Source organism: Corythoichthys intestinalis, chromosome 15 (assembly GCF_030265065.1).
Source record: "Corythoichthys intestinalis isolate RoL2023-P3 chromosome 15, ASM3026506v1, whole genome shotgun sequence".
Taxonomy (NCBI): domain Eukaryota; kingdom Metazoa; phylum Chordata; class Actinopteri; order Syngnathiformes; family Syngnathidae; genus Corythoichthys; species Corythoichthys intestinalis.
The window spans coordinates 34,858,188-34,886,140 of NC_080409.1; the positions used below are offsets into that span (position 1 = coordinate 34,858,188).

A 27,953-nucleotide genomic window follows, 5' to 3' on the forward strand; every position below is an offset into this window, starting at 1 on the left:
CCAGCACTGTAAATAACTACGGTATGCTATGTTCCTTTTTCTTCATTGCTCCAGTATTTTCATTTGGAAATTAAATAAGACAAAGTGGAATTAGAAACGTTACGAATAAATCATTTTTGATTTATTTATTTGTCTTCAGTCCACAGGTCTATGTCAAATGTAAAGTTATGGTCCCATTTGGCTTATTTGTTTCTTTTCACAAATTGGAAAGAGAAAGAAAACTTTACAATATATAGAAAACAATATTACTGATCACAACCACACACACACACACACAACTCTATAAAGCAGCATGACATACTGAATAATATAGACACAGTTCTATTGTACATTAGCACCGGATCTAACAGTTCACCTCCAAAATCTCATTCACTCATTAACTGCCTTTGACAGGGATAAATGTCAAATCCATTTGAAATGGGATGGTTTCAGTGTTATTGATGGCAATAGACATCCAATCAATTTTTACTTGGAGGACCTGGCAGTGATTAATTGATGCTAGCCCACCCAGTCTAAATGGAATAAATGTCTATTGCCATCAATGGTAGCCAATGAGTTAATTTTTGAAATAACAATATAGGAGTTACGACAGTAGGAAGATTGCTGATGATACTTTTGTTTCCCTAGTTTCATAGTTGTAATTGGTAATATGCCAAAGTTACTGTGTAGTCAGTGTAAAAAGTTTATTTTTAGAACAGATCAAGTTTGTCTATCACCGACAATGGCAGCCAATGAGGTAATCAGTGCAAAAGTACAATTGTGTGCCTAAATTGGAACTGTACAGTTCCAGAACCTTTTTAAACCATGTCTAATTAAAAAAAAGGGCTTTGTTGCCATCTTGTGGCATCCCTAACTAATTGTGGATATTTCCAGAGGCGGTGGACAATTGCACATTTTCAATATTAGCCATGAATAGAGGTGATTCCCTCTAGTCCAAAAAAACAAAGCAGCAGCCTTTGATCTTATTTTGCAGTTTGCAGCACACATCTAGCTATTACTGACTGACACATTCAAATAGAATATTTCAAGTAGCGTCACAAGCACCTGGTCAAAACAACAGCAACACAAAGTCATCTCTTGCTTTGATTTTTTTTTTTTTTTTTTTTGCACGCATAATTGCACGCATGCAGCCATGACAATGATAAACTTAAAGCTGCGAGGAATGACAAGCATTCAACTTTCCATGGTATAGGACCAAAAAAAACTTGGCAATCTACAGTTGCATCCGACTGGGGATTGTTTGGGCCACTGAAGAGTTTTTCGAAGCACAAACTCTCGAATTTATGGCCCCAAAATACCCACCTCAAACCTGCACGGCTGGCTTGAGATCTGCTTTTGGGCATAACTCCTTGAAACCTTTTCGTGCATCACGTGGTGATAGACGAATCCCCCAAATTTGTTTTGATTGGTTAAGTCATTGGCTGCCACTGGATGTTGACTGCCATCAGTGGCAGCAAATGAACAAAAGGAGAATTTCAATTTCAAGATTTTATAATAAGACTGATAATGCACGCACCACTTGTTGTATAAATAACATGTATGGTGAAAAAAAATACAACTCTGGCACTCGTAAATACATTCATCATTGGGTGCGACCAACTTTTGAATAAATGAATCTCATCAATATATTTGCTATCTTGATAAAAAACAATATTTTCTTTCAAAAGTTCTCACGTATAATGCTATTGACTCTCAATGGAGAATTTGTAACACTGTGGCTGTTGTTTACATAAGTATATTTCAACCATTTACTGTAATTCTATTCAGAAGGTGCGTCTAGTTCAAATGTAGCTTATTGGTGGGAGGCTCGTTTTATATTTTGATGTTTCAAACATTCATCATACCATGTCAAAGTGCTCATGTTGTTAGTGTAGTCATGTGAATTGTGGTAACTGGACCTAAAAAAAAAAAAAAAATCACTTCAGACGTTGAGTAACATTAGCCAAGGCCACTGCGAACGCCTGCACCGCTGAGAAGGGGTACTGGAAATCCAGGATGTAGGCGTTCCCATCAATGCGTCCAAACTGCATCACCTAAAAATAAAATGTTTAGTGTATTAAAGAATAAAATTGTCAGAATGCAAAAAAAAAAAGCATGTCAAAACAATCACAGACAAGAATGTGGCTTTTCGTTTGTTCGAAAGCTATCAAAGTTGGCGGCACAATAATGTAGAAGTTAGTATGGCCACTACAAAGACTGTGCGTCTGGGGTCTGGATCTGTGTAGCTGTCATAGGCGGAGTTTGACTTTTGGGGCGGGGGTTTCCACAACACAATAAAATTAATTTACAAGAATATTTATAATAATAAGTTGACAATGAGCATTTTTTGTTTCCCATCCTTGAGGGGAATTCTAAATCGGGCTGTTTAGGCAATACTTTTCGCCAAGATCGTCATCCATTGAATATGGTTCGCCCACCGGTGTCGTGCCAATGTAGTTACCCCAGTCAAAAATTTTATCCCCTGGGCGGAGCCATATGGAGGTAGATTTGTGTCTTTATTATTCGATCAAAAAAAAAAGTTGCTTCAATAAAAATAAGTTGCTCAATGTGCAATCAAAATATATATTTTCAACCAAAAAAAGTCGCTTCAATAAATAAAATAAAAAAATGTGTTAGAATGCAAAAATAAATTTGAAACTCAAAAAACTCAAAAAAATGCACGTGAAAGCTATTTTTCTTTGATTTCTTTTTTTTTTTTTTTTTTTTTTTTTGATTGAAGTAATGTTGATTTGTGTTTGGGCCACAGTTTGGCTATAGGACATTTTTGTCTTTATTATTCAATCAAAAAATAAGTTGCTTCAAAAAATAAATATTTTCAAAAAGCAAAATCACTTTATTTAAAAAACGAGAATTTTCAATCATAGAAAAAGTTTTTGAATGCGAAAAAATATTTGAGGTTGAAAAATTTGCATTTGAACACTTAATTTTTCATTAAAAAAGATTTCTTTGATTGATGCAATCCTTTTTGTGTTTGGGCCATATTATGGGTAGGACATTTGTGTCGAAATCATTCAATCCCCCCCAAAAAAAGTTCAAAGAAAAAAATCATTTAAAAAATAAAATTGCCCTCCCTTAATTTTTTTTTTTTTTTAATTATATGCAAAGCAAATGCCTGTCTAAGTTGGTAGTCACATGATCTGTTCGAAAAATAATTTTGACCATTATAGAAATATTTTTTTTTGTTCATTTCATTCATTTTTGTTGCAGTTTTATTGCTTTAAAACTTATAGATAGATAGATACTGTATATAAGAACGTCAATTACATGTAGTGACACTTTTCGGCTACCGGGGGGCTGGCCCCCCCTTAAAATCTGCTTATGGTAGCTGTGTCTCCTAAATATACCTGTGAGGTTCATGAAACACTAACTTTCCAATACAGACCAGTAACGACAAACAACCATTTACAACCACGAGAAAACCTCTACCTGACAAAAACAATGCTAGAAATTTCAGTGGAAACCGGAATAGAAACATAGATATCCAGAACAAAGTATTCAAAAAAACAAAGCATTAGATTACCTGTCGTCCGTCCAACTCAATCTGGAAGTTCTTTGCGGACTCCTGTGTGACCCGACCTCCGAAATCCAGCTGGTAGACCTGCGTGGCTTCGTTCCACAGAGGCTGCTTGTTGGCCATCACATAGACAAAGCCCTGGCTACCTAAACTGCGATCCTCCCGTTCATTGGCCTTGCGGCACTTAATCTCCTCCAGCTCACTGGCCATTCGAAGGCTGCGCTTGCTCTTCCAGCTCTTCTTGCTACTTTGGTTCTGGTTCATCAGCTCATCGCCGTTGATAAAAAGCTCTGGCTCACTCTCCGAGCTGTCCTGAAACTCGTTGGTGGCCCTACTCATCTTTTTGGTTCTGTTGAGCTGCTCCCGGGGTCCCTTGGGCTTCTTCTTTTCTCTACTGCTCAGTCGTGGACTAGAAATCAGAGAGTTGAAATCTGACAGTGTGCGACCGTCCTTTCTTGACACCGAGGACATGTTGGCCTCTTCGGCTCGACTGTCCAGTCTCTTGCGACTTTTTTTGTTGAAGCGGTCTGACTCCTGTGGCACAGGACTTTCATTGAGGGATGTCGACTCAGGAAAACCATTGCCTGACTCAGACGGATCCTCGGAGGTGCATTTAGTGGAGAGTAACTCGGTGGGTGGCGGTGGTGGAGGGAGAGGGGGTGGTGGAGGTGGCGCAGTCGGAGGTGGTGGTGAGAGAATGGGCTTTTCTAAAATCTGATGAGTTTTGGTTGGGAGAGGGGGTGCGGGAGGGTCCTGCATAGGAGGCGGGCAGGGGTATGGGTTCCAGGGATGCAGGTTAACAGGGTGCAGCTGAAGTCCGGCGCAGGAGCTGGCTCCTGGGTACATAGGGGGCAGGGAGCAGCATGCCAAGTTAGCAAGACTTGTGGAGTACCCTGTCGATAAAACCAAATTCGAGTCCTGCTGAGCGAATGGGACAGGAAGAACTACTTCGTTTGGTGCACACTGTGGGGAGGAATTCTGTAAGGTCTGCATGGGGGGTCTACTGTGGCCCACACTGGGAGGGAAGGGGGAGAGCGATATCTGGTAGCCCGATGGAAAAGTTAGGGTGCTCGTGCTGGGATTAGATGGTGGCTTAGTTGTTAGAATGAACGGGAGCTGGGTCATATCCAAGTGCTGGGCCTGGCCAAGAATGAGAGGAGGGGGTTTGTGAGGAGGAGGTGGAGGAGCCAGCAATGTTTGCTCCGGGGCTAGCCAGAACTCCTCTGCAGCAGAGGCATCCCACTGGTAAGGTGGAGGGCGTTTTGCCGTGAGGCCGACCTCCCCGAGGGTCATTTGTCTTACTGATTTGTCCAAGTGACAGTGCTGACTCAGAGTCTCATCCTCCGTGAAGGCAGAGTTGACATACACGGTTCTGTCCCGGCTGGTTTCCATGGAACCCAGTAGGCTATAGGATGACTGGGAAGCGCTTTTAGAGTGCACAATGATTGTGCTGTGGTGTGCTCCTTTCCCTGGGGGGAAGTCCTGCCTGACTACCGTGCCACCCGCAATGCCACTACTGGATGTCCCACCACCGCTGACGCTAACACTCGTGCTGCTACTGTTGCTGCTGCACTGTGTGCAAGTGTACAGCGCTGCGGGCATCCTCTGCTGGTATGTCATACCTATGGCGCTGTTTAGCTTGGCCTTGGTAGGAAGTGTCCTAGAACTGTCTATCATAGCGGGAACTTTGAGTGTCACATCACGGCGGTCGCGGCGCAGAGTGGCATGAATCAGACTGCTTTCCACTCTCGGTGGTGGAGGAGCCAGGGTAGTGGGAACTGGATTGGACTGATCAGGATAAGGGGGTGGGTCGCCGCTCGGTATGGAATACCGTGGGACTGACAGGCGGCTGAGTGTTGCTGAGCTGTAGGGAAGATGAATCTTTTTGTTCTCAGAGGAGGTGACCTTGAGCGTGGCCGAACCATGGGCTGTATATGCATTTTGATTGCGAATGACGCGCCTCCTGGGACGGCAAACTTCCTCTACATTACCACTGCTGTCAAACGTTGTGATCCTTTCATACCCTAGAGGTGTGGGGTATTGTATGGTCACTGGCTGAAGCAAAAAGTCATCTTTCTTTAGGCAGGTGTCTGGAGCTAGGATGCTCGGGCTATCGCAGTTTGTGACCAGGGTTTGGGCTGTTGCCTCTGTTGTGGCCGGCACCGAAACTACCGTACCTGGGTATGGAGGAGGTGGATTTACCTTACGAACCTGAATCTCCACGGATCCAGCATCTCTGGTACTAAAAGAAGGGGGTAAAGTCCGGGGCAAGCTTGGCTTCAACATGTGATCTCGATTCAGTGCGGGCTCAGTGGTAGGTGGCGGAGGAAGTGGTGGCAAGAGATGTATCTGCTGTAGGGAGATGGTTGGGTAGCCAGTGGGTGCCGGGGGGAGCGTCATTTGCATCTTCAGCTGCTGCTGCATCTGCTGGTGCTGCCTCTGCATTTGCTGGTGCTGCTGCTGGATCTGCTGGTGCTGCTGTTGGAGCTGCTGCTGTTGCTGCCTCATCTCCTGAATCTGCTGGCGAATCTGTTGCTGCTGCTGCTGCATTTGCTGCTGCTGCTGTTGCATTTGCTCATGCTGCATTTGCATTTGCTGCTGCTGCTGCTGAATCTGCTGCTGCTGCTGGAACTGGTGCCCCCCTGCCACCAGTGGTGGATTCTGCAAAATTTGCTGGTGCTGCTGGACCTGGTGCTGCTGCTGATGTGATGGCTGCTGATGGTTCAGCTGCTGAAGATGATGCCGTTGCTGCTGCTGGGCCTGTAAAGTATGCACCTGCTGCCTGGAACTCTGCTGTTGCTGTCGAGGCGGCTGGGACCGTGGCTGAGGTGGGAGATGGTGAGGTGGTGGCGGGGGTGGCAGTGTACCGGGGAGAAGTGGGCCCATCTCCAGTCCATTGAAGATCACCTGTCCCGGGTTTGAATATCTGCCTGTAACAGGATATGGAGTAGCAACAGGAGGCTCCTGGCTGCGGTCGGAAACCGGGGCAGAAACGGATGCAGTCGCTGCTGCAGCAGCAGCTGCATTTGTTGTGGGGTTGGTGAGGACATCGAGCTGGATGTTCTGATTGGCAAGGAGAGACTGGACCAGGCCAATGCTCTGAGTGGGAGACATCGCCTGAGCTGGGCTATGGATTGGTGCGATAGGAATGTTGACAGTGCAGGGTGGGTTGTCTCCTGACGATGAGCCCATCACTTCACAGGGAGAGAAGTCTGTTAGTGCCTATTAGAAATTGATTCAGTACTTATACTTTTACCAGTAATTTCTCACTCAATTATCTGTGCTTGTACTTCAGTATATAGTATGACCTATGCCACCACTGTTTTTACAATCAAACATAAAAGACATATCAGATGTTGATCAATGATTAACCTGGTAAGTCATCCTCGTCCTCGCTGAACACATTAGGGTTAAAGACAGGCAGGCTCATGAAGTCATGTGATATCTTGCGCACTTCCGGGAGGTAAATGGTCATCTGCCGCGGTTGCAAGTGAAGCAAACTTGTCTTGTAGATGACTGAAACACAAAAACGCAGATTTGAATGGATTTGCTTTATCGTTGACTCAGCCTACTGAATAGCTGGATCGCTTTCTGAAAAGCAATAAACGGAAGATTCAATGAATGCATCACTATGTCACATTGGTATTTTTGGTTTTGGTATAAAGGCATAACTCTTACGGCACTTACCTGCGCCGAGATTGGTAGGCAAGAATGAGGCCAGTCCCACAATTTTGAACTTTGTTCCCCAGATATTTGAAGTGACCTGAGCCAGGTAATTGTGCTGGGGAGCATGTGACATGACAGTTAGTTATGTTAGTAGGCAATGTGTGGCTACGTTACTGCCAGTGTGTGGTACCTCAGTGAGTCCGTCCATTGAAAACTCCCTTCGTGTTAGGCTTGGGGATCGAGCCATAGGCTTCTTGGACGGCAGTCGTGGCGACCGCTGCCCCTCCTGGTGGGCGCGGTTTAGTTTTGGAGATTTGCGCGGTTCCAAGTTCATTCTGCCAAAAATAATGGAACTCATTTGTGTGTTTTACTGCCAAATATTTGCATAGGTTTGTGAACAGTAGATGCCCCTGAGCCTTGTCACACTAGAAAAGCAGTACAGTAATTGCTGTCCAGAGAATTTGTTGAACAGATTCAGAGCATCGCTATTGAGAGACCATTTTTGTACTCTTATTTTGAAAAGCAGCTAAATTTACATCGAGATTAAAAGATTAAGATGAGTTGGAAATGTTTTATTTTTGTTTTAACCAGAATGTGTGTTTTTTTTTTTTTTTTTTTTTTTTTAACTATTAATAAAAAATAAAACCTGAAAATGTTTGTGGGGGTTATTCCCTTTTAGTGGCAGAGCTCAGTCACTTTAGAGCAGTGTTTTTCAACTGGTGTGTCACGGCACACTAGTGTGTCGTGAGAGATTGTCAGGTTTGCCGCGAGAAATTATCCAATATCGCCTTTTTTTTTTTTTTTTTTTTTTTTTTTTTTTTTTTTAGCGTCGTCGGCCGGAGTAGCAGTTGGAAAAAGGAGTGCGGTCGTGTGCAGATGAGCGAGGTATTGCTCGTGTCGCATTCAAAAACTGCTCGGATTTCCAGCCAATAGCCACCTTCCTTCCGCGACAGTGTGGATCCCAGCACATCTACTGTACATCATTTGATTAGAATCGTCAAGTGTCGATATACATACACTTGGGTAACCAAACGTCCTCTTTTGCCCGGACAAGTCCTACTTTCACGTAGTATCCTCGTCGTCCGGGCGGGTTTTATAAATTCATAAAAATGTCCAGTTTTTATGATTTTTCACAGGACCAATTTGAAGAGAATCCCTCCGGCCGCTGAGTGGCAGCACCTGCCTGCGATGACATGGCTCCTAGTAGTAGGGAGGGAAGGAGTAGTTTTGTTGTTTTTTTTTGGCAGTTTACCCCTATCATGAGGCATTACCGCCATCTACTGGGTTGATGATTTGGCCACAACGCCTGCCCGGTTGTTAGGTTTTTTACGATAAATATGTATATAATGGCAACTGTTGACTTCTGTCGGAGCTTTGACTGTAAAATCCCGTTTGGTGTCGCATCGTTGCGCTGCCGATCATTGTAAAATTTTATAGCAAAGTTTGATTTTTGCCTCAGCTAGCGATCAGTAAGCTCAACCACGCTAGGCATTATGGGAAACGTAGTTTTGAACTGCTAAGTTTGGAAACATGCTGGTTGAATAGTTTGTCAGTTTATTTCGGTTATTGTTTGTGTGCAATCTAGAACATTGAATGAGAATATCAATTGAATGGGAATAACAATTCGTCAAGGACAATTGTCGTGATAGTAATTTATAAAAATGTTTAGTTGGCAGTTGGCACATAGCCTACTGTGTGTATGTGTATTGACTGGGCTATATTTCCATGGGTCTGCATTCTATATATATTAAGATTTTTTTTTTTTCAAACTGCATTTTTCCATCCAGAGTGAGGGGGCACACTGTAAATATATTAAGGTGATATAAGCATCTTTGAGTGAACTCCGAGTAAAATTCAAGTATCTTGAGGCCGGGCTGAGTGTCCTCTTTTTTGGAAATCAAAATATGGTCACCCAAACATACACAGAAATGTCATTTCCATTTTATCCATATGTAACGACCATCAATCCTCCCCGTGTTTTATACCAACACATTGTCGAGGACAGCAAGGTGGCTGATGGCTAAAAATCCGAGCAGTTCCTGAACACGACACGAGCAGCTACCAACAGCGCAATGGTGCCAAGCTAGCTTAAACGTCATTTACAAACTAAACACCCATCGCTTCAAAACAAGTCGATAGACTACTTTGTTTGCCTTCGTGAAAACACAGAAACAGGCAACTTATTTTTTTCAGAAAAACAACAAAGGTATATAAGAAAGCCCTCAAAGCCAGTTACCTTGTTGCTGAACTTGTTGCTAATTCCAAAAAGTCCCACACTGCAGCAGAGACATTAATATTACCTGCCTGCAAAGCCATTGTCAGTGACATGATGCGGTTAAAGACATAGCTAAAGTCCCCCTGTCTGATAATTCTGAGCTTTTCAAGCCTGCCATAAAAAAATAAAAAAATAAAAACAGAGAGCGACTGAGAGCTGATAAAAATTCCTGCTAGCATATTGGGTTTGTGTTCATCTAAACAGGCTTAAGTTTCAACTGAGTGAGTATAAATATTCAGAAATAATTTTATAATTAAATACATTTTACATAAAGTAATTTTGGAACATTTTTGGTTTGTGGTGTGCCGCGAGATTTTTTCCAATGTAAAAACGTCGTAACACAGAAAAGGTTGAAAAGATTGCTTTAGAGAATGTTCATACATATGTGCTTGATAGTTAGGCTAACCTGTTCCCTCGTGAGAACTTTGGTGACCTCTTGCCGACCCATTCATCACTTAGCTCCACGTCGCTAGAGTCGGAGCAGTTGCAGCTGTCGGCGTATGAGATCATGGAGTTGACGCACACTTCCTCTGACGGGGACCAACCAAAAATGATTGTGCATAATTTTATAATAAAACAACATTTGTAGCACTAGAAATAATCAATCTGTCGGGCTATTCATAGTTCACCTCTCTCACCGGTTTTGCTTTCAGTTTTGGGATCCATGATGACAAACTCAGGCCTCAATTTGCTGATGCGTCGGCCTTTCAGGATGGGCACCAGCCCTCCCAGGTACTCCAGATAGAGAGTGTAGCACGGGCCACCCGCTTCAGGGCTGTCCTCCGCCCGTTTCATGGTGCAGTGCAGCCGCTCGTTGCCTGTTGTGGGGTAGCTGACAAAGTCTCGGATATTGTTGGGGTCTGGAATTGGGGGCTATGATAACAAACAAGGGTCATATTTTACACCAAAATCATTTAATTAATGTCAAATAAGTCGGTCTGGTGGCACCTTGATGGTGGGTATGAAGGCGGTGGTGACATAGGAGCAGAGCAGCGAAGGCATGTTAAGCTTGCCCACATCCTTTTCCTCTCGGAGGGCACTGGCGATCCCCTGTTGGCACAGCAGCTGTAGACTAGCCACGCGGTGCTCCACGCGCACCACATACAGGGCTGGACCGCACGCCAGGAATAGGCGTGAGTCCCGGTGGCCCCAGCAAAGAGTGGTGATGGGCCTCTGAAATGAACGACACAACCCTGAATTTCTCATTTTAACAGCAATATGATCACCTCCTGCACCTGACAACGCAGCGCAATCTTACTGTGCTCAATCTTGGTGGAGTTTTTTTCCATTCAATTGCAGGGCACTTTACAATTAAAGCATCGATTCACATTTTTGGGCAATTTAAAGTATTCACTGAAACAAACATGCCTGTTTGTTCATCTGGGAGGAAGCCAGAGTACTGGGAGACCCGTTTGGTCAGCACCCTCAACCAGAATGCTGGCTGAAATGAAGTAGCTAAAGTGTTGACTTCGGTACCTGAGCAGGCGTTTCCAGAGTATAGATATGTTCCCCTTGGACGTTGTAGAACTTAACCAGAGCGTTCCTGTTCACGCCGGCGTCAGAGGTCAGCCCGTGTCTCTCCATGCCAGCTACAGCAAGGAGGTCACCCTGGGAGCACCACTGCGCTTCCACATCTGGGCACGGCGGGAAAAAAATAGTAAGAGAAAATTTCGAAACCTTTTAAAAGCATCCCATTTTTAATTAAGAAAGTTCTCAGCCTTTTGTTTAAAATTGTTTTCATGAGCTGCCAAACTGCAAGTTGTTGTGATCTGAATTGTCTCAACTTTTAGCAGGCAAGCAAACACTGGCCAAACAACAGCTCGTATCTTAAAATACTTGTAAACCAGAACACTCGTACAGTGGGGCAAATAAGTACTTAGTCAACCACTAAATGTGCAAGTTCTCCCACTTGAAAATATTAGAGAGGCCTGTAATTGTCAACATGGGTAAACCTCAACCATGAGAGACAGAATGTGGAAAAGAAAAATTGTTGTTTGATTTTTAAAGAATTTATTTGTAAGTTATGGTGGAAAATAAGTATTTGGTCAATACCAAAAGTTCATCTCAGTACTTAGTTATGTACCTTTTGTTGGCAATAACAGAGGCCAAACGTTTTCTGTAACTCTTCACAAGCTTTTCACACACTGTTGTTGGTGATTTGGCCCATTCCTCCATGCAGATCTCCTCTAGAGAAGTGATGTTTTAGGGCTGTCGTTGGGCAACACGGACTTACACCTCCCTCCACAGATTTTCTATGGGGTTGAGATCTGGAGACTGGTTAGGCCACTCCAGGACCTTGAAATGCTTCTTACGAAGCTACTCTGTTGTTGCCCTGGCTGTGTGTTTGGGATCATTGTCATGCTGAAAGACCTAGCCACGTCTCATCTTCAATGCCCTTACTGATGGAAGGAGATTTTCACTCAAAATCTCTCGATACATGGCCCTATTCGGTCTTTCCTTTACACAGATCAGTCGTCCTGGTCCCTTTGCAGAAAAACAGCCCCAAAGCATGTTGTTTCCACCCCCATGCTTCACAGTGGGTATGATGTTCTTCGGATGCAATTCATTATTCTTTCCCCTCCAAACACAAGAACCTGTGTTTCTACCAAAAAGTTCTATTTTGGTTTCATCTGACCATAACACATTCTCCCAGTCCTCTTCTGGATCATCCAAATGCTCTCTAGTGAACTGCAGACGGGCCTGGACGTGTACTTTCTTCAGCATGGGGACACGTCTGGCAGTGCAGGATTTGAGTCCCTGGCGGCGCATTGTGTTACTGATAGTAGCCTTTGTTACTGTGGTCCCAGCTCTCTGTAGGTTATTCACTAGGTCCCCCCATGTGGTTCTGGGATTTTTGCTCACCGTTCTTGTTATCATTTTGACGGGGTGAGATCTTGCATGGAGCCCCAGATCAAGGGAGATTATCACTGGTCTTGTATGTCTTCCATTTTCTAATAATTGCTCCCACAGTCGATTTCTTTACACCAAGCATTTTACCTATTGCAGATTCAGTCTTCCCAGCCTGGTGCAGGTCTACAATTTTGTCTCTGGTGTCCTTCGACAGCTCTTTGGTCTTGGCCATAGTGGAGTTTGGAGTGTGACTGACTGAGATTGTGGACAGGTGTCTTTTATACCGATAATGAGTTAAAACAGGTGCCATTAATACAGGTAACGAGTGGAGCCTCGTTAGACCTCGTTAGAAGACGTTAGACCTCTTTGAAAGCCAGAAATCTTGCTTGTTCGTAGGCGACCAGATACTTATTTTCCACTCTAATTTGGAAATAAATTATTTTTTAAAAAATCAAACAATGTGATTTTCTGTCTCTCGTGGTTGAGGTTTACCCATGTTGACAATTACAGGCCTCTCTAATCTTTTCAAGTAGGAGAACTTGCACAATCGGTGGTTGACTAAATACTTATTTGCCCCACTGTACCTCAGGACACCACCGTATCTTGAAATTAGGTTCTCATGCAACAAATTGCAATATAAGTGACTACTACCCATATACACTGTAAGATAAGCTTGAATGTTGTGGTACCTTTTAAACCCGAGCGAATGACGGCAGGAGAAAGGTCGTCATAATTGCTCATCAAGCTGATTTCCCCCGACAAGAAGGTAACAGTCAGCAAAGGCTTCACTCGCCTCACTAAACATAACATCGATCCACAGTTAATATTAGTCATTCCACCACCAACACGCATGTACAGATCTTATTGCGCGTGGTCTTCTGACTAACGCGGCAGCTGCCATCCCACTCAAACTGAACGCAAGCATGCGGGGCTCGCTACCTAAAGGCAAGAAGTTGTCGTCCGTGTCTGTGTCGCTCTCGGTGCTGTCCTCCACCAGGAAGTCGGGGCAATTCCAGGACATGCCCACGATCCCGTCCGACTCATGGAGCAGCACGTGCGCCAGCATGCGTCCGTGGCAATCCATCACGATCACCTGGCCATCGGCTGTGCCGAACAACACCTGGAATGCACTTCGTATGTTTGTATGCTTGTTTCATATTATTTGTAACATTATTATGTTTTTGTGGACCTGCTGGTCATCAGGCGTCCAGATGCCGCATGTGATCTGGCTCTCCAGGTTGATCTCAGAGGACCAGTGCCTCTGGCCGCTGACCGAGCCTACCAGGACGAAGCCATCGCGGTAAGCGATCAGAGCTTGAGTGCCATCGTGTGACCACGTGAAGTCGCTCACCTGCAGCACACGGTACAACACAGTAACATATACAGCAGGCCAGTGTTAGGTCTCCCCAACTCAAGGCCTCTCGAGTATGTCTGCGCACTGGGCCAAACTACCAAGCCAGTCGGGGAGATGTTAAACGTTTATCCTGCTTCTTTTAAGCAGTGCGATGGAAATTGTTCGATAAGATTCAAAACTGCTTGGTATCCATTAGTCAAAAATGTTCTTTCATTCCAGAAAATAGTAGGTGATTTCATTACCTGACAACACAACACAGGGGGAAAGAAAAAACAAACAAAACAAGAACACAGAGATATGGTGACGTTGCCCTACGTGATGGGAGTCAGGGAACGTATCCAAAGGGTCATGAAAAAAATACAACATAAATACACTGGTCAAACCACACACAACACTCTGGCAGATATTGGTCCATCCAAAGGACAAAATCCACCTAGAAAACAAATGTAACTCCATATATGAAATTCCACGCAAATCATGCAATAAATTATAAATCGGAGAGACAGGGAGGAGCTTTATTGCAAGAAAAACAGAACACGAGAAGGAATGTGAAAAGGAGACAACAATGAGACGAACAAGGGCAATAAAAGAACAATCACAACAAGAACATCACAAATCAGCCATCACTGATCACTGCAAAAGGGAAAACCACATCATGGAATGGGAAAAACCCAGAGTCATCCGCACCGACCAAAGAAAACAAACATCAGCGCTGGATCAGGGAGGCCATTGAGATCCGCGAGCGGAGCCCGAGGACTTTCAACAGGGACGAGGGGGCGTACATGCTCTCTGCGACCTGGACCAGCATCCTGGAAGATGGTCAGCAGAGGGCGTGACTCACCTGTCAGTCTGACAGGTGAGTCACACCTTCATCCATCAGCTGTTAAGACGCGTCACACCAACACCAGTGAACTGGTATTCAGGTAATTAAATCATCTACAACTGTCTGAGATAAAAGAAATTTTTTGGCTAATCTATATGTGTCGGCAAAATGAACCCAATTCAACTGCTTAGTATTAGGGTTGTTCCGATCATGTTTTTTTGCTCCCTATCCGATCCCGATCGTTTTAGTTTAAGTATCTGCCGATCCCGATATTTCCCGATCCGATTGCTTTTTTTTGCTCCCGATTCAATTCCAATCATTCCCAATAATTTTTCCCGATCATATACATTTTGGCAATGCATTAAGAAAAAAATGAATAAAACTCGGACGAATATGTACATTCAATATACAGTACATAAGCACTGTATTTGTTTATTATGACAATAAATCCTCAAGATGGCATTTACATTATTAACATTCTTTCTGTGAGGGATCCACGGATAGAAAGACTTGTAATTCTTAAAGGATAAATGTGACTTTGTATATTGTGACTAAATATTGCCATCTAGTGTATTTGTTGAGCTTTCAGTAAATGATACTTTAGCCATTTAACAGTTTTGCCCAAATGCATGATGGGAAGTGCAACCATGACTGTGCGTAGTGGCACCAATTGATATATCTTCTCTGCGTTGGGAAATAACATAGGGTGTTAAGAAAAAGATCAACTACTACCTTTCTTCCCACGGAATTTCAAATTGTTGAGGGAGGGATTTAAGGCTTTAGCCAATTAAAAAAAAAGGCTCCAAAGACTGCCAAAATCAACTCTACTCATTTCACGCTGCCTTTTAACTCTATATGTAGGTAAAACGGCGCCATTATAGATTGAACGCAACAATGCGTGAGTGGGACATGCAGCGCATGCGTTAATTGCGTTAAATATTTTAACGTGATAAATATTTTTAAAATTAATTACCGCCGTTAACGCGATTAATTTGATAGCCCTACTTTAAACCAAAACTAAAGACTCTGGAATAGTGTAAGACATTTTGTCTGTAACGTTACATACAATTAGAAAACGATTTAATTAAAAAATATACTGTGTATATATTAAAAAAAGGCATGTTCGATATTTTTTTGTCGATTCCGATACTTTGAAAATGACGTGATCGGACCCGATCGATCGGGACATCTTTACTTAGTATCTATTTTGGGGTTTTATTTTAAAGATTAAGTACAAAAATGCTATACAGTTTAGAATTGGAGTACAGTATGACGCTGGAATCCAATTCCTTCGTAATGTGATCAGTCCAGAGGAGAGCACTGCACTTCTGTATGGTGGGCAATGAATAATGTCCGTGACTTTTCCAAAAGGGCGGTTTTGAACTGACGTGGATTAGTGTGTTATCGTGTGCTTGAGTGCTGATATAAGGTAGTTCATATATAGTATAGTAATGAAATTACAGTACATGTTCAAAATGTTCATGTAAACTGTGAACAGTATAAGTTATTCGTTGATGAATTGACCTTTAAAAGTGCATACTACAGGAGAAAAAAGGTCTTAAATAGGATTATTATGTGAATTAGAATCATATTTTGAGATGATTCGACTATATACAACAATTTAGCAAAGTGCAGATGACGAGAAATTAGTCTTTTAATCTGCCGGTTAGCCACGACTACCATTATAGGGCTCTTGTCCCCAACAGGTGAATGACGTCAGCGGAGTCACGATTTCATCTGATTTAGTATGCAGCCCATTGAGGGGGAATTATTCACAACGAGGAAAACGCGACGAAGAGAGCTGCAAAATTTCAATTGTTTCAGTCTCTCTACTCCAATATTTTTACAGGATATTCTTTTTATCCAAGTATTTTTCCCCAATAGCTAAATAAATGGCTTGAGAAGGACCAGTCAGCCCGTTGAGGGGGAATTATTCAGAACGAGGAAAACATGACGAAGAGAGCCGCAAAATTTATTTGTTTCAGTCTCTCTACTCCAATATTTTTACAGGATATTCTTTTTATCCAAGTATTTTTTATCCAATAGCTAAATAAATGGCATGGTCATGACAAATAACAGTCTTGTGCAAAAATGGAATATGAAATAATAAAAATGCATTTATTCAAGACGACATGGTAAAATTACTCCATAATGGTCAAAACTGTCGACTTCACCTTTACTGTCGCACTTCCTGAACGATATTTTATGCCACCTAAATCAAGCTTATGTCATTTCCCTTCCCCGCCTTCGAAGAATGTAAACAAACCAAGAGGCGTGACAGCTAGCCGACATGCTAACCCGAACCGAGTGATGTTTCAAAGTCTTCGAAGTGGAAAATCACACATAACTAGCCCGGAACATTTCACATGACGACTGGGTTGTCGATTGTCTTTGCCGATTGGCGAAACGCCCGGCGGAGAGCAATTTACACCTTGTTCCCCTGCTACTACAGACAGGAGAGCTCCCCAGGGAAGCAGCTGGACAATGACCGCCGAACAAACTGGCCGACGTCAGAGGAGCGTGTAGCTGCCAAATGGTCAACACGAATATGGCAAAATAATGCTTTACTACACGGCGAAGTTGTAAACAGCGAGACACTCAGTGGAGGAGGGCGGCTGCAGTTGTTGTGCAGCTAACATGTGCAGCTAATGTGTATGAGGAGAGCTTTTTTCGGTACGTGCCCATCCATGATCAAACGTAAGTAGTCCTTTATTTAAAGGGTATGACAACACCTGGGGAAATGCTAATATTCCATCATTTATCCATCAACGCATGCCTTTTGAATTCATATCATGCCACTTCGTGTAATTACACAAATCGCAACACCAAGAAAATGATAGAAATTAGGTCGATTGTCAAGCTAAAAGGACCCGCCTCCGAGATGCCGGAAATCTAGCATATTGTGTGCGTGACGTCACTATAGGGAAACAACCGGCTCAGTGCTTAGTACTGAATGGCGGCGATGATGGCGGACAATTTTGTTTCTATTTGCAGTGACGAATCCGATGTAACGAACATTCTTCTAATGGTGACGAGGAGAGTTATGAACCTTTCTTTGGTGTTTTGGGTTATCAGTTTGAGCCCAAACGAAAGCCAATGCAGCCTAATGAAAGGATCATTGAGGGGAGCAATCACACTGATGAAACACCGGCGGCAACAGAATCACCGAATGGTTTGTTTTGCATTTCTTTTTGTGAAGCTGATACATCGTGACCGCAAAATAAAGTAACGTACAGAATAATTATCATTTAATATGCTATCATCGGTTTCGCTCTGCCAACCGACACAAATATGAATGGGATTAGAGCAGGGGTCCCCAACCTTTTTTGCACCACGGACCTATGTGATTTGGGTCTTTTTTTCACGGACCGGTGTCCCACTTTTATATTCAGTTGGACTCTCAATGTTATCCAATGGTGCTAAAAAACTATTTACATCACAAACATACATATGCAACACGGAAATGGCGTAAATTAACGCTCAACGACACGGCGAAGTCGTTAAGTGAGAGGGCTACGTGCAGTTGTTGTGTGCGCCAAACGTGGCAAACGTAAGTTAATATTCCTTTCTTTAAAGAAAGTTTGTAGTGTGTACTAAGGAATCGCTGCATTCGCGGTCCTTTTTAACGTTACGCGCATGCCAACTTTGTCAGAACACCGGCAATGTGCGGCAGAAAAATACAGCAAATATAAAATAGCATTTGTTTTTAGCCCCGTCGTGTTAAGTGCAGGGAAAAAAATACAACTCACCCGCTGAATCAGTGGGAGGGCTGAGTTTGTTTCGTTGAGACGAGATGGTCCCGAGATGGGAGAGTGAGAGAAGCTAGCATCACAAATACACGATGTTGGAAATTGTAGCACAGTTTTCAGCTCGGTCCTAGCGATGTCGGGATATTCCGAAATGACTTTAATCCAGAACTTCAGTAGAGTTGTTGTCTCAAATGTACGTTTAAGTCGCCGTGATTTGCGATCTCTACAAGCTGATATTCCTGTTCCACAGACATGCTCGAATCACTCGATTTATTCACATACGGGTCACGAATTCACTCCTTTGCAGTTCGTGGGTCTTTAGTGATTGGGAAGTAGCATAAATTTTGTTTTCTTTGAGGTTGTAGGCACATCTTCTGGCTCGTCGGGTTCCCGTTTCCCTGTAAAATTGCAAAATTAGCCCTCTTAGCACTGACGAACTTTACTCATTGTCTGCGTATTCCAGCTCTTTTTCTCGTGTTCGGGAACTCATGGGTACTACATTGCGACAAATGGCTATTTGTAAACCACATAGCATGACAGGTTTGAACCATTTTAGCGATTTTTTGATAAAACACGAACGCAACTCTCTCATCGATAAACAACGATGGCACCTGCCTCGACCTTTTGTGTCCTTGTTATGATGTCTCCACTCCATTCGGCTGTTTCCGGAACACTTTCGGAAATGTTTGTCATTTTCGATCTATTTTCGATAATTGCTCATTAATGTGATTGATTTTTTTGTTAACTTCATCAATATTTGTTATCTTGGCACATAATGGTTCTATTGATGTCTCACACCCCCTTTGCGTTTTCATACCCTTTAAAGAAAGTTTGTAGTGTTTACTTAGTAATCGCTGTATTCACAGCAATTTTTAACACAAAGTTGCAATTTCTGATCGGTCGGAAAATTTGACAGAATACCGGGCACATGAAGAGGGGAATAGGCCGAGTATAGTGCTCTCCTGGTGGGGGGATGAGCGACAAGCCGCCGGTCGTGGGCCAAGGGGACAAAGAGCATGTCAGCCACAAAATGCAAGCCACCTACATATTAAAATGATCCCAGTATTTGACATGATACAAAACACGATGTTTACTCACTTCCTCGTAAGTCCCATGGTCCCACAGTAGTAGGGCTTGTTTTGGTCAATATCCACCAGTGAATGGGAACCTTTTGAAACCCCAAAAAAGCGCACATGCCTCTCCCTCGTTACAGCAAGATTTTTCTGCAGCCGTTTGGCTGGTGTGATGCGAAAAATAAACATATTAACCTGCAAAATCAGCTGAATCCTTAGTCCTTTTCATACAACAGTACGGCTGTATAGTGAAGCGGACTCCTTCCTCCGTACACGTCACAGCGCCCTCTTTCTCAACTCGAGACTGTTGCCGGAAGTCACTCATTTTCACGGCGCAAGATTTTAAAAACTAAATAAATATAGCAATCGCTTCCACACACATCCAAGCGGTCCGTTTCATTCAGGAGCATAAAATACTGCGTGTATTATGAAATAAACATGCTTTTTCGTGTGGACCCTTAAGTTGACCCATGGATTTTGGTTTCTCTCTCTTATTGAAGCAACGGCGTGTGGACTTGGAGTGCAATTCTAGACTTACTTGAGCTCCTCTATCGTTGACAAGCTCCACTGACCATCTCCCTTCATATTGAATCCACACAAAAATTCCTCCTTCCATGTCACACGTGGCCAACTTCTGGAAGGGTTCATTCCAGCGCACCAGCACAACCTGCAACATGCAACAAATACAAAGATCATTGACATCTATACTCATTGTACAAGTACATGATAAAATGTTGTACCTCACTGTTGTGTCCTCTCAGGTTGAAGTTGATTCTCTGGGGGGTGCTCCTATCCCTGCGGCAGTGGCTGGAGGTAAAGGTGACGCCAACCACGCCGCGGCCATTGCCTGTGGCAAGCCATCCCTCCTCGTAGTAGCGGCGGCGGCATACCGGCTTGTCCTTCTCGCTCTTGGGCACGCGACCCTTCCACGACAGGCACAGGATGTTGGAGTCGCTGCACAGGATGGGACCGTGTTCCACCGCCGCCAACATCCCTACTGAGTGACCCGGCTGCAAAGAAACACACTACCTGTTATGATAGGCTCCTAGCTGGACATGCTCAAACATTCTAATTAGGGCTGTCAAATGATTAAAATTTTTAATCAAGTTAATCACAGCTTTAAAGTAGGGGTGTCAAACGATTAAAATTTTTAATCGAGTTAATTACAGCTTAAAAATTAATTAATCGTAATTAATCGCAATTAATCGCAATTCAAACCATCTATAAAATATGCCATATTTTTTTGTAAATTATTGTTGGAATGGCAAGATAAGACACAAGATAGATATATACATTCAACATATGGTACATAAGTACTGTATTTTTTTATTATAACAATAAATACACAAGATGGCATTACCATTATTAACAATCTGTTAAAGCGATCCATGGATAGAAAGACTTGTAGTTCTTAAAAGATAAATGTCAGTACAAGTTATAGAAATGTTATATTAAAACCCCCTTCATGTTTTTGTTTTAATAAAATTTGTAAAAATTTCAATCAAAAAATAAACTAGTAGCCCGCCATTGTTGATGTCAATAATTGCTTACACAATGCTCATGGGTGCTGAAGCCTATAAAATCAGTCGTACCCAAGCGCCAGCAGAGGGCAGCAAAACTCCGAAAAACACAACAAGTACACCTTTCACTGTGCTGACATTTTAATCTGTTTGAGCGGGGCATTTGTGCGTTAATTGCGTCAAATATTTTAACGGGATTAATTTAAAAAATTAATTACCGCTCGTTAACGCGATAATTTTGACAGCCCTACTTAAAAGTTAATTAATCGTAATTGATCGCAATTCAAACCATTTCTAAAATATGCCATATTTTTCTGTAAATTATTGTTGGAATGGAAAGATAAGACAAGACGGATATATACATTCAACATACTGTACATAAGTACTGTATTTGTTCATTGTAACAATAAATCCACAAGATGGCATTAACATTATTAACATTCTTTCTGTGAAAGGAATCAACGGATAGAAAGACTTGTAATTCTTAAAGGATAAATGTGAGTTTGTATATTGTGACTAAATATTGCCATCTAGTGTATTTGTTGAGCTTTCAGTAAATTATACTGTAGCGACTTCACTGTTCTGCCCAAATGCATGATGGGAAGTGGTGCAACCATGACTGTGTGTTGAGGCTGCAAATGCTATATCTTCTCTGCGTTGGGTACAATACAGGGTGTTAAGAAAAAGATCAATTCCTGTCAGTCTTCCCCACGTCGCGTCTCAAAATATCTACAGCTGTTGCGGGAGAGATGTCAAAGCTTTGCCAATTAAAAGCACTGGCCCAATGAATGCTTGTATCTACTCCACTCACTTAACGCTGCCTCTTAGCACTGTGTATAAGTAAAACGGCGCCATTGAAGGCTGTTTGCGGCACTGTGTGAGTGGGTCTTTCCGCGCATGCGTTAATTGCGTTGAATATTTTAACGTGATTCATTATAACAAATAATTACCGCCCGTTAACGCGATAAATTTGACCGCCCTAATTCTGATACATCTGAAACAGCTAAAGATCCGACAGAGTCATTCAAGTTCAAGGCTATGGATTTGAAATTTCAAATTTCAAATAATCGAATCCGAATTTGATGGCGAGGTTAGGATGTCAAATTTTCTTTCAAACCAGCTTTAAATTTTCAAATTAGGGTTTGAAGACAGCCTCAGGTTTTAAAATATTATTTCAAGCCAGTGTTAGGTTTGACAACGAAAAGTTAAGGTTTCAAGTTTGAATTTCTAGGGTAGATTAGAGTTTCACAATCGAAGTTGGAGGTCCAAGTTAGAGTTTTAAATGCAATTATGGATTTTGAAAAAGGGTTTCTAGCCTGGGTTTGGCTTACGAACTACCGTTTAATGTTTCAAACTGGGCTTAGGGTTTCAAATACGGAAGTGGAAAAGAAAATACAAATCAACACCTCACCCGTAATAAAAGCAAGAAATGGTTTAAGAAAATGTTGCCTTGGAGGTTGACAATGAAAAAAAAAAGTGTTTGACAGTGAATGACTAAACAGAACAATCACCATGGCAACGCAGTCAGTGTGGCTGAATTGGATGATGTCATCAACCACCCTCGTTCGAATCTGGTCAAGCAGACGGACGATCCATCTAATTTTTCATGGCTTCAACTGACCTCTATAAACTTTGTCATTTGGATTTTTAGTATAAGCAGTCTTTACGGGGGCACATTATAATACGGCCCCTTATCCGACTACATCACCCTCAGAACAGGCAATACTAGGGGTGTAACGGTACACAAAAATCTCGGTTCGGTACGTACCTCGGTTTTGAGGTCACGGTTCGGTTAATTTTCAGTACAGTAAGAAAGCAAAATGCAAAATATAAATGTGCTAGTTGTTTATTACACACCTTTGTGCTTTCAACAATAGGAACATTGGCCTATACAAAGCTAGAATTCTGCTCAAAAAGTAGCAGGTATTTAAAGATACTCCAACAACAATTTGCCGTTCAGACCCCGCGTATTGGTCAGCTTTCTTTCTGAAAGAAAGAAGAAAAAAGAAGTCCTGTGCTAAAGAGAAAAGCAATCCCAATGACAAAGACTTTAACATGTATTTTACAAATGAAATGCCTCAATTATTTTTTTTTTCTTCTTATGAACGGTTTTCAAAAGCTTTATTGGTGGATTTTCTCAAGTTAAAGCGCCACACAGAAATTAATAAATTTAATTGTGTAAGCAGGATCTGTGTATTATTCTTATTATTTAATTACAGGTGTTTTAGCTCATTTCAATTCATTTGGTTTAAATGGGCTATTATTTATTTTATTATGTGTTTGTATTTTACAAATGTGAAGTAGTATTCATTTGTATTGTATATTTTATGTTGTATAACTTTAGTTCATATGTGAATATTAGTTCCTACTTGTTTTGTTGTGGTAGGAGGGTTTTGTATTAAACACGGGGCAGTGTTGGTTATTATTAAAGCAGAGAAGACAACTGTAAATCTACAAAGACAAGTCAACTGTGCCCCGATCTACCACTCAAGAGATGTGATGGACTCAAAAAGTGGGTTACGATTGCATATTAGTTTGGAAATCGACCGGATCCACCATATTTTTACACGAGTGACTTCCGGTCCGCCCGGTCTGCTAGCTTGTAGCAGGAGGGCCGCGTCTCGTGTCAAATAATAAACTCTGCCGTTCTTTTCGCGTGCAATCGCGTTGAGCCGCTTCAGGGACGCGTCTAACACACGGCCGCACTGCGACTGGTGTGCATTGGCTGATTGACTTTAACAGCCGCGTTTCACTGCGTTCTCGCAGCGGCCACGTTGTCGCGCCGTTGACGTTTCTTACTGTCCTACCGTGTTGGTCCTCATTATAGTAGAGAAGGCAGAGTAAATATATTCAACACAGAGAAACTGTAACCCGACTCGACTCACAGCCTGGAAAAGTAAGGGTTACATTACGTCAGAAACTCCTTCGGTACGACTCCGTTCCGAACCGAGCACCAAGTACCGAAACGGTTCAATACGAATACATGTACCGTTACACCCTTAAGCAATACCAATCATTCATTAGACTATATTCAAAGACAGCCACATAGTTTTTCTTTTAATGACTTAATCATTGGTTTTCAAAGTGTGGTACGCGGGCTCCCTCTAATGGTACGCAAAAGATTGACTGAATTAAATGTTACAACAATTTTTTATTCCACTACAATGCATTAATCAAGTACACTTCAGTTGTATTCAATTTAAATCACAATAACATTTAAATGTATGTTTATGAACTGTTTCTTTTTAAGTATTTAGTGCAATAGCTTTTAACTCAACTAGTGCTGCAACGATTAATCGATTAACTCGAGTAATTCCATTAGAAAAAAAAGATTCAAATTAAATTTTGCAGCTTCGAGTATTTGTTTAATTAAAGTGGCGTTGAAAGTGTTTGCAATAGTTTTATTGATTTGGGTGGATACACTGCCCTCTAGTGGCAGCAGTGAATAGGACATAACTCATTTCACATGCCTGAATCCAACTGCTCCCTGTTAAGACCAACATAAGCAAAGTTTTTGTTTGAGCTAATGTTTTTTTTTTTTTTTTTAATGCATTCATAATTTAGTTTATAGGTGTATGTGTGTATATATATATATATATATATATATATATATATACATATACATATACATATATATATATATATATATATATATATATATATATATATATATATATATACACATATACATATATATATATGGCGGAAAACACAGACAAGACTGAAAAAGCAGTTTCTGCTCTTGCACTCCTCTTTAAAAGAAACTACAGTATTTTAAGCCAAAACAACTGTTGTGTTTGATAGAACAATATGTCTATATGCTGCCATAGCATATTCATGGTGCATTAAGCCTCAAACTATTTTTAATTTGTCCGTTTTACCCTGAAAACCCCCGTTTACAGACGTCGCACAACCGCTTTTGTTTCAAACTAGCCATAAAAAGAAGGTAAGTAATTATATTTATTTTTCAAAATGTCAGTCATTTTTAGCTTAGAATCATTAATTGATATCTAATATTTAGTTTAAAAAAAACAAACACTTAGAAAAATTATTCACTCGCATATTTTAAACAACTTTTAAACAAATTACGTCACAATGAAAAATTTGGCGTCTGTAAAAAAGTCACCCTTATTCCAAGTTCCTTTTTACTTATTCAGATTTGTTTCAAGACTACAGTTACAGTAAGACTTCACTTTGATGGTTAATGCAGTGATTGCAATTTTGTTGTTTTATCACAATAGATTGGTTTATTTACGTTTCAAGAACCAGAAGCCATTCATTTACGAATGTGATTGCACTTTAGTTTACAGATTTAAATGTTCAGATATTAAGATTTGAATGAGGCAAAATAACTTGCTTTTTCTCTCAAATATATTGTTATAATCATTTGTTTTGGATGTACTGTAATTATTTTCTGTATAAAAATTAATTTGGTGTTAAAAAAGTCTTTTTTTCAAACTTGAGTCTTGAAAAAGAGGGGGTTGTCTTATAATCAGGGCCGTCTTATATTCGGGCCAATACGGTAATTAATTTTCCCCTCAAAATAACTCAAAATATAGCCATTAATATCGAAACTCCTCGCAACAAAAGTGAGTACACCCCTTAGAAACTACATACATCCCTAAGTGTCCAAATTGAGTACTGCTTGTCATTTTCACTCCAAAATGTCACGTGACTCGTTACAGGAGTGCTGTCAGCATTGCTGTAGAGATTGAAGAGGTGGGGGGTCAGCCTGTTAATGCTCAGACCATACGCCAGACTCTACATCAAATGGGTGTGCATGGCTGTCACGCCAGGAGGAAGCCTCTTCTGAAGACTGTACACAAGAAAGCCCGCCCGTCTCATCAGACCATAGAACACGGTTCCAGTAATTCATGTGCTTTGTTTACATGTCTTCAGCAAACTTGTTTGCGGGCTTTCTTGTGTCTGTAGCAATGCTGACAGCACTCCTGTAATGAGTCACATGACCTTTTGGAGGGAAAATGACAAGCAGTACTCAATTTGGACATTTAGGGATGTACGTCGTTTCTAAGGGGTGTACTCACTTTTGTTGCCGGGGGTTTAGATATTAATGGCTATATTCTGAGTTATTTTGAGGGGAAAATAAATTAACTCTGTTATATAAGCTGCACACAGACTACTTTTCATTATGTCAAAGTGTAATTTTGTCAGTGTAGTCCTATGAAAAGATATATTTAAATATCTTCGGAAATGTGAGGGGTGTACTCACTTTTGTGATACTTGGTTTCACACAAAAATACACACCGTGTGCTTTGGTCAGATGAGACCAAGATTGAGCTTTTTGGCAACAAACACTCTAAGTGGGTCTGGCGTGCCACGAAATATGCGCATGCTGAAAAGCACCTCATACCCACTGTGAAGTATGGGGGTGGGTCAGTGATGCTATGGGGCTGTTTCGCTTCCAAAGGCCCTGGGAACCTTGTTAGGGTGCATGGCATCATGAATGCTTTGAAATACCAGGACATTTAAAATCAAAATCTGTTGCCCTCTGCCCGAAAGCTGGGTCGTCACTGGGTCTTTCAGCAAGACAATGACCCTAAACATATGGCCGAATCTACACAGAAATGGTTCACCAGACACAAAATCAAGCTCCTCCCATGGCCATCTCAGTCCCAAGACCTTGTTTTGTTGGCAAAAGGGGGTTGTACAAAGTATTAACTCCAGGGGCGCTAATAATTGTGACACACATTATTTGATGTCAAATAGTTTTTTCTTTATGTGGGATTTTTTCCCCACTGAATGAATGCACTTGTATTGAAGGTTGGATTTTTCTCTTTTTTTTTTCCATTAAGGTCCCATATTATTTGAATTAAAAAAATATATATTAGAAGCTAAAAAACACATCTTTTTCAGGGGTGCCAAAAATTATGGAGGGCACTGTATATGACATTACCAAAACTGTCATTTTGTTCATGATCAAACATTATTTTCTCCATTATGAGAGGTCTAAAATAATCATCTATTTTTCCAGAACATTTTGACCAACTTTACACTATAAATATTTTAACTTGTTACCTGTCATTGACGGCGATACACGTCCAATTTATTTGAACCGGGAGGACTGGCATCTTTCAGTGGCATTCGCTGGCTGCCAGCCTCCCAGTCGAAAGGGATTGGACGTCTAGCGTGAATGGCTGCCAATGACTTAATGATGACCCTGATTGTGGTACTCAGAAAGCCACATATTCTTTGAAGTATAGTAATAAGTTGCTGTAAAATGTTTGAAAAGCACTAGACTATGTGGACGACTTTGTATCTTAGCCAATTTTTAACAACTTGGCGTGCCGTTCATCCACCTCATAGCTTCTGGACATGTTGAGTCAAAAAGCCTCCGTGGAAGGCGTCCATGTTTCCATTCAGATGAAAAGCGCTGAGGGTGGACAGCGGTTGTCTGCTCTTCACTTAGTCAAGGATGGACGTGACGGGTGACCGTTTCAGCTCAGATTAGGATGCCACTGGCCCATCCCGTGATGTAGAGGCTCTCCTGTTGCAATGCATAATTGTCATTCAAAGGAGATGGGAACCAAATCCAGTTTACAAGATGAAGGATGCTGCTCTTAGGCAGCATCATTCCGCAGCATCATCCATGAGAGTCACTTTTTTTTTAATATATATATTTATATCTTGATATAAATTCATCCCTGTGCAACCGCAGCACTGCATTGACAGAACTGGCCCGTCTCCATGGGTACCAACGCAGTCTGATCATCCCATTCTCTTCGTCTCATACGTATACATTATCATGCATTCGTGTGTTGAGTGGAGTGCAAAACGCTACTAGGCTAATGCAGCAAGAAAAAAAAAAACAATAGACGAGCGGGATAGAGCTGTAAATGTGTATCGCGAGGACAAGCAGGGTGCAGTTGTACGTACCGGCGATGCGGATCTAGGCTGCAGCGAGCGTCTTGCCTTGCACTCCGCTCCCCCGTTCGTTTGCGCACTATTTATGGGAGAGAGAGGGGAGGGCTGCGCCCTCGGAACGGGTTGCCATTTACCATGTACAAGCTTTCAATGCACGCCGAATTCAATGCACGTCGGACTCATTGCAGCCGGACACTGACACGACACACACTACATAATTCAAGGGCGTAGGTTTGCATAGGTACGG

General features: G+C 41.8%; 1 protein-coding gene across 1 annotated transcript; it reads right to left on the reverse strand.

Annotated features, from left to right (window-relative positions):
- tulp4b (TUB like protein 4b) lies at positions 1–27,855 on the reverse strand. The gene is made up of 16 exons (XM_057860333.1): positions 27,719–27,855; positions 27,142–27,329; positions 20,045–20,314; positions 19,843–19,971; positions 13,495–13,656; positions 13,245–13,425; positions 12,995–13,102; positions 10,932–11,089; positions 10,404–10,628; positions 10,094–10,328; positions 9,862–9,985; positions 7,371–7,515; positions 7,202–7,295; positions 6,887–7,030; positions 3,521–6,708; positions 1–2,033 (listed from the first exon to the last, which is right to left on the reverse strand). Exons 2-16 carry the CDS (start codon positions 27,157–27,159, stop codon positions 1,917–1,919), a joined length of 5,298 nt encoding a protein of 1,765 aa, XP_057716316.1. The 5' UTR covers positions 27,160–27,329; positions 27,719–27,855; the 3' UTR covers positions 1–1,916.
- Between the last annotated feature and the right edge of the window lie 98 nt (positions 27,856–27,953).